Raw genomic sequence first — 7,896 nt, forward strand, 5'->3', positions numbered from 1 at the left:
CAACACACACAACCTCACAACATACACAACCTCAACACATACAGCCTCACAACACACACAACCTCAACACATACAGCCTCACAACACACACAACCTCAACACATACAGCCTCACAACACACACAACCTCAACACATACAGCCTCACAACACACACAACCTCACAACACACACAGCCTCACAACACACACAACCTCAACACATACAGCCTCACAACACACACACTTTCTTGCTGAACCAATTCCTCTCACTTTCAGAGGCAACACACACCAGCTAGGCACCGTCAGCACTGTCTTCATGTCTGTCTGACAAACACACACACACACACACACAGACACACACACACAGACACACTCACTTGTGCCTGTAGGGTCAATAAATCTCCCCATTAGCATTGAGATGTCTTCATCATAGTCAGTGTTGTGGAGCTACTGCTATGACTCCATTTCATGCCTGGCTTCATCCATATTTGACCTTGGTTAGTTTATCGTGCACACACACACACACACACACACACACACACACACACACACAGTGAGCACTCTGAATACACACACCCGTGTGTATTATTCAGACTTAGACAAGTACATCGATGTGCTACAGACGAACTGAATTTTATGCATTCAGCCCACCCCCACCCCCCTACCCACACACCCACACACACCCACACACACACTCACACACACTCTCACACACACTGTCACACACACACTCACACACACCCACACACACACACACCACCACACACACACACTCACACACACACACACTCACACACCGGCTCCTGCAGGAGGCTTCTTGAACCCTCGGGGCGTTTGCAGATCTGAAGTTTATGCATTTATTTTTGCTCGTCTGTTTTAGTTGAACTCTTGAATGTTTCGTCTTATTGAAACCTTCTGTCTCACTTTAAGAAGAAACTAAACGCACAACTAAAAGTTGTGCAGTACAACACGCAGCGTTTCTGCTTAAACCGTGTCCCTTTGAGCAACTGAGACTTTTACAAAATGTCTGTAAAAAGAGCTTATCTGAGGCAAACGAGAGTTTCAGGGAAACTGTGATGTTGCTCCAAACTTCACACGTGGTGTTTGTTGTGCAGGTCCTCTGGAACTCACTCTGGTTCCTTATAGTCAGTATCTTTCTTCTTCTTTCTTCTAGATTAAACCCTGATGGTAAATGAGGTTTTGGTGGTCTCATATTTCCATGTGTTGTTGACTAAACGTTTCTCTAATTTATAGTTTTTATTACATTCAACGTTTGAGCACATTCAGAAGAGAGGAAATGTTCAGGAAGGAACAGAGGAAATGTTTCCTGCATTCTGAATTCTTCAGAAAGTGTCCGAGTTTGACACAAATGGTTTTGGTAGGTTATGGAACGGACACAGAGTTATGAACTCTGCAGAGGAGGTTTCTGAGTGTGGTCTGCTGAATCAACCATAGAACGGTGTGCGAGGCACAGACCAGTAGAACCAGACAGACTTTCTTTGATCCAAGAAAACTGAGAACAATGTTTCACAGGGTTTCACACAAACAAACGTGTTATCAAGTGCAAAATTATTCAAATGTGGCAAAAAGAAGAAAACATGATGGGCAGTTTAATTTATTGAATATTTCTGACTCGGACTTTCATCCTGAGGAACAATCTAAAAGTCTGACCTTCTGACTTGGACATGATTGAATAGATTAATTTTGTACCGGCTGTTTTTAGAAAAGGCTGGAGACGAAACGTGAACTAATCATTTCATGCAGAGTTTATGGAGAGTGAGGAAAAGTTCAGATTGTGATGAGGCGACGGGAGTTGTTGCGTCAGTGAGCACAAAGTTCTTCTGTCTCTCTTTGCTCCACACTTTTCTCTCTAGTCCAGGTCTCTTCCCCTCTTCTGTCACGTTTCTCTGATTTATCTCTTTAACTTTTAAACTGGAAGACGTTTCTTTGTTTCGCCTTTTCCTTTCCCTCTGCTCACCTTGCAGGATCTGCCTGGGGTTTGCTTCTGTCCTCGTAAGGCCAGTCTTGTTGTTTCACACCGTAGGAGCTGCGTCGACCCACATGACCCGTTCCCCTTCCAGGTGTGAAGACGAGTCCGTGTTTGGACCAGCGTTCTGGAGAAGACATTAATTAACAGCTTTCATCAACGTGCGACCAGCTCTATGAGGGAATCCTGACGTCATGCTTCTTATTTAACAACTCTTCTTTTGTTCTGCTGACACGTGCACACAAGAGTTTATCTTTGATGCTGTCAGAAATTATAAAACCTCATCAGTGCACAGACAGATGTTCAGTAAAGCCACAATGAAAAACCTGGAAAACAAACATTCATAATCTTGTAAACTACCAGTGTGGCCAACTCCTCTGTGAGGAGACTACAGTGGCCCCTCGCTGCTTCATAGTTCGTTTCTCGCAGATTCGATCCATCGCGGTTTTTCAAAATGAGATTGGACATGACGCACTGACTGATGGATGAGCTGCATGATTGTCATGAAATTTGTATTTAAAATATTTTAAATGATTTAGCACCTCCCGCAGCTTTATGCAGCCCTTACTGCAGGATAAACTTCCTGCTGCAGCTGATCAGCTGTTCACCGTGCATCGGGAGAAGTGGGCGTGGCCAATAGCGCTTGCAGGTGGCAAAGAGTAGAGGAGGCAGGAAGCTGAGATCATGACATTCTGTCTCTTTTAGAGAATTTAGAAACATTGTTTAGGAAATTGTAAGTGTGGTAAGAGTTAAAATGCCCTATATATATATATATATATATATATATATATATATATATATATATAGTAAAATAAAATAAACTACTAGCTACTACTTGTACTTCTTTTCCTACTTCTCAGTTTTTCACTTATCGTGGGTGTTCAGGGCACGGACCCCCCGCGACAAACGAGGGACGACTGTAGTTTATGTCCATGTTAGAAGTTGCTGTGAGGAGCAGGACGCCTGTTTGTGCTTTGGAACCGGACCCGCAGCAGAACTTCTGCTCGTTGGGAAGAGAAAGAACTTTATGTGTTTTCAAGTCAGGGTTTCCAAAGGTCTCCCTTAACTCCAGCACTGGTCACTGAATCTGTCACTCATGGCTTTAAAAAAAGAATATGTAAAAGATCTGAAAACTTTCAAACTATAGGAACAAAGTAGCAACAATACAAGTTAAACAGACGTTTATTCTCCTGCGTTTGTTCTTTGATTTAGTCGATTTTGACAGTTTTTTCTCATCATGTAGCTGTCCACCTGTTTTGTAGGAATTCTGTAAATAAATAATTACGACGCACGATAACATTTGAATAAATGTGGAGCACGGTGGCTGTCTCTCAGCAGCAGGTCGCTGGTTCAAATCCCTGCCTGGCCTTTCTGGGTGGAGTTTGCATGTTCTCTCTGTGCTGCGTGGGTTTTCTCCAGGTACTCCAGTTTCCTCCCACAGACCAAACACATGCATGTTAGACTGACGGTGACTCGAAATTGTCCCTAGGTGAGAGACCTGTTCAGGTGTCCCTGTGATGGACTGGAGACCAGTCCACGTACCCCCCCCCCCCCCCCACACACACACACACACACACACGGGAACCAGTGACCACCGCGACCTGAACAGGGAGAAGCTGGTAAAGATAATGGGTGATGGATGGAAGTGACATGTGGAGTTACTTTAAGCAGAATGAACATAGTTTATGTATAAAAGTCCATTTTGTTCGAGGTGTGTCGCCAGGCTGCTTCTTCGAGCAAACAATGTTTGAGACCGAGTCTCCAAAGTGTTGCAAAAAGTTTGTGAAAGATCTGGGTTGTGTGCTGGAGACTCAGAGGTTTGCAGTTTGACTTGGAACATGTTCAAACATGACATGATGTGCTCAGGTTAACTGGTTGGGTTAACCAGGTTAGTTTAGCTCCCATCAGGTGTGTTAAAGAAACAGTCTCCTTATTTTAGAGTGTGCTCCTGAGTGGGTGACGGTGTCGGCTGCCGTGCTGACGGCTCTCGACGTTTTCTGTTACAGACAGCAGCCAGCCCTCGCTCGCCCAGCCCTCCCTCACCCTGCAGAGCTTTCCCTACGGAGGCTGTGAGTCGGTGGAGATCTCCTACCAGAGCGGTACGTGCACACACCTAGTCTGCTAGTTAGACACTCGCAACTAAAAGTAAGGCCTAAGTTCAAGCATTCATCGAGTTATCTTCTCAGGGAGTAAATCATGCTCAGCCTTCTACCAAGAGGCGTGTTCAGCAAGCTAACGTGCTGCTTCATTACCCTAAAGTATTTATTTTAATTTATTTTTCTAGTTGCTTTCCAGATCAACAGGCTGCTTGTTCAAATGAACAGTTAGAAATAGAGTCGACAACTTTCTGAAATTAAATTTTGGAAACTGTGACGGGGCAGAGGCAGCGCACACGTGTGCTTATAATAAAATAATGTCATTAAAGACATTAAATCATATACTGCCGTACAAATTAAATAAACTTGTTTTAGTCTGATGTCATTTTGGTGGTTGGAGTTTCAGGTAGTTAGGTCGTGAATGCAGCATTTTGATTTTGGACAAGCTGAATAAATAAAAAACTCGTCATTGACTCGACATTTGGAACAAATAGAACAATAAGCAGTTTCTAATCTCACCGGTCAACGTGTTCTTAAATAAAATATTTGTACCAAACGTTGTTTACTGACGCAGACTACAGCCAGCTGATGTAGAAGAGCGGCGTGACTCGAAGTTGCACTTGGACTGATTCAAATCAATGAAACGGTCAAACTGCTGGAGTCAACTCTATTAAACGTCACTTTTTGATTTAACTCACGCTCTTCTTTGTTAGCTTTACTTTTATATTTTGTAGTGAGTACTTTTAATTTGCAGTTTAGCAAATACGACCCATTTATTTAATATTTATATGTAGATTTGCACTGATGAAACCTGGAAATGTGCTTTTTGTTGATTTAACAAGGAACACGTATTTTAGCTCAGTGGGATGATTTTATATTTTAAAGGATGATCGAGAACTTGGGGGTATATTTATCTAAAATTAAGTTTTATTTTTAATTAGCTAAAGTGTCGTTTTTAGTGTTCAAAGTTTCAAGCAGTCATTTTGAGTTTTTGTTCTTTTTTTATGTAATCTATATATTTATATTAAAAATTAAAAATGGATAAAAGTAAAATAAAAACAGATAAATGGAAGTTGAATGAAGCGAGTCGTTTTACAACGGGGACGCTGCCGCAGCTGAAGGTTTTTGACATGAGCTCGTCCTCGGTGAAACTTCTGCGTCTCTTCTACATTTCAAACCTTCTGCCGACTCAGCAGTTTTTACATATTATCATTTTCATGACGCAGCATTTTTACATGTTGAGGCTCGTTAGGAGAAAAGATAAAACATTTAAAGCAGAAAGTGATGAACAGTCGGATTATTCCTGTTTCATCTGTTTGAAAGCTGCTTTTAGATGCGTGACTTGGATCTTTTAAAACTTCAGCAGGAAGAAAGTTATTGAAACATTTAATGACCGTTTTAGACTGAAGTCGAGTCTTTCTTGTCTCTGTCTTCGTGTTTGGTTCTCCTCGTCAGCGCTCGCGTCCTGTGTATTTAATATTTAACTCTGCTCAGATAATCTGCAGCTGCTCGTGTTTGAAACGTTGCTGCTCCTTCCTGCAGGGCAGTTCCAGGCCGGACAGTTCCAGCCCGCCATCCGAGTCGCCGACCTGCTGCAGCACATCACGCAGATGAAATGTGGGCAGGGATACGGATTCAAGGAGGAATACGAGGTGAGCACACCCCACACACAGAACAGACGTGCTGAGTAACGAACGGAACATTTATTAAACGGACACAGTCGAAGGTCGCTGTTCTTCAACCGGCCTCAGGTCCTAAAAGACGAGCTTGTGTCAGAAATCAGGCCGGTGTTTGAATTCAGGGTTTAGAAACTGAAACCTGCAGAGCAGGAGATGTTTCATCAGATTTCAATTTCAAAATAAGATCAATGAATGATTTTTGCGTCACCAGTCTGAAAACATTCAATTCATTTTATTTATAAAGCTCCAAGTCACAGCAGAGGTTGTCTCAGGGCATCGAACAGAGGTGATATTTATAAGACGTGTTGGTGGCGGACCTCAGACTGAGGAAGTGTTTCAGTTGAAAGACGAAACGTTTGTCCCAAAAGAAACTGTCCTGATGACATCATAAAGTTCTGTCTTCTCTTATTTCCTCTGAGTCGTTATTTCTTTATTCACACCAGCTTGTCAGGCTCTTACGCTCTTCCTATCCCGTTGTGTTTTTCATGATCTATTAGTCACGTAACATTTTCTAATAACTTGTTCGCTCCTTCCCATCGCCTCATTTAATTATTTAACACATTTATCCTCTTTTGCTTGTGTTTCCTCCTCCTGTGTTTTTCTGTCGTTCGCTGGCAGTGTGGGTGTGTCAGGTGTGGGACAAGTCGGTGGTTCGCCTCCTTCAGCCTCCCGTGCACAGAACAATGAATATTTTCTGTTAGCGACCTGCAGGCGTGCAGGAAATATTCCTCCGTGATGCCGTGACTTATATTTTCATTTGCTTCAGACCCACTGATTCGTTTCAGGGGAGGGAAATGTGATTTATTCTCGAGGGTGTGTTTGCCTGAGAGACAGTCAGGCTTCATTTTATTATGCTGGTAACCACGGACCGTCACCACGGACTGGACCTCCACCGAACGCCTCAGACGGGCCAGGTCACAACCTTCAGTCCAGCTGAACGTCTGCTCCTCTGTTGAAATAGAACATTCGACCGAACATAAAAAAAAAAAAAACTTTTATTAATCCCAGAGGGAAATTATTTGTTGTTGTAACTCGTTATCCTCATTTCATTAAGAGATGTTATAGATGCTGATGCTGTAGACAGGAAGGATCTCTTGTAAAGGTCCATCCCACAGTGGATCCTAAGAAACTGTCGGCAGATGCCGTCCGATCCGTCCACCCAGTCTCTGCTGCCCTCTCGGTTCCCCCGGGCTGTAGGAGCGCCTGAATGCAGAGCAGAACTCCTCCCAGAGCGATGGCCACTCCTCCCAGCAGTCTGCCGAGCTCCTCGTCGCTGCGGACAGCCAACTGTAGGTGCTGAGGGACGATCCTGTCCTTCTGCTGTCATGAGCCGTGTTTCCTGCTAGTTCCAGGATCTCAGTGGTCAGGCACTCGAGCACAGCTGGCAGGTAGATGAGAATGCGTCCACAGAACATACTTTTCAACTCATTTGAGATTTGGGGCTGTAGTTGAGATATTATTTGAGCTTTTGAGATGTTAATCAGCTGTTGGTTGTAGAAAACTGCCTTGTTGCCATGGTTATGCATCATAACAAATGTCCAAAGCTAAAAAAGTTTCAGTAAAAATCCTTCCAGCTGCACAGCATCTGATACCAGAGGAAACAATCATCCAAAAAATGTGATTTACATCCAGAAAAAGAGGAATTAAAGTTTCCAAAAGCAAAATCTCAGAATGAAAGTAACAGAGCTGCTCCAACATGCAGACACCTGGAGCGGAGCAGTTCTAGAACATTGGACAGAACGTTCCACAGAACGTTTGACAATTCAAGAAACTTTGACCTCATCATTTTTACAACTTTATAATCTGCAAACAAACAAAGCAGAAAGATTAGTTGATAAAATATATATTTTTAATGATTTGATGTTTCTTAATTAAAATAATCTTTTTGCATTTGGGTGTCAGGAGGTGAAGGAGTGAGGCAGGTGAAGTCATTAAACACCTTTATGTTGCTAATTGTAACTCAGCTGAACTCTCAGAGGCTGTTCTTCACTTCATGACGTTTCGTCCTCGCCCAGTGTGTGTGTTGGTATGTGTGTGTGTGTGTGTGTGATGGTGTGTGTGTGTGTGTGTGTGTGTGGGTGTGTGTGTGTGTGTGTTGGTGTGTGTGTGTGTGTGTGTGGGTGTGGGTGTGTGTGTGTTGGTGTGTGTGTGTGTG

The 7,896-nt window shown here is 43.1% G+C and overlaps 1 protein-coding gene across 1 annotated transcript in view; it reads left to right on the forward strand.

Annotated features, from left to right (window-relative positions):
* Positions 1-7,896, forward strand: part of ptprt (protein tyrosine phosphatase receptor type T) — a 340,867-nt gene that overhangs the window by 283,314 nt on the left and 49,657 nt on the right. The window contains exons 19-20 of the mRNA XM_037679934.1: positions 3,973-4,065; positions 5,605-5,714. Of these exons, the coding sequence (XP_037535862.1) occupies positions 3,973-4,065; positions 5,605-5,714 (203 nt within the window). The remainder of the gene's footprint in view (positions 1-3,972; positions 4,066-5,604; positions 5,715-7,896) is intronic.

Source organism: Nematolebias whitei, chromosome 7 (genome assembly GCF_014905685.2).
Source record: "Nematolebias whitei isolate Nwh7 chromosome 7, NemWhi1, whole genome shotgun sequence".
Taxonomy (NCBI): Eukaryota; Metazoa; Chordata; class Actinopteri; order Cyprinodontiformes; family Rivulidae; genus Nematolebias; species Nematolebias whitei.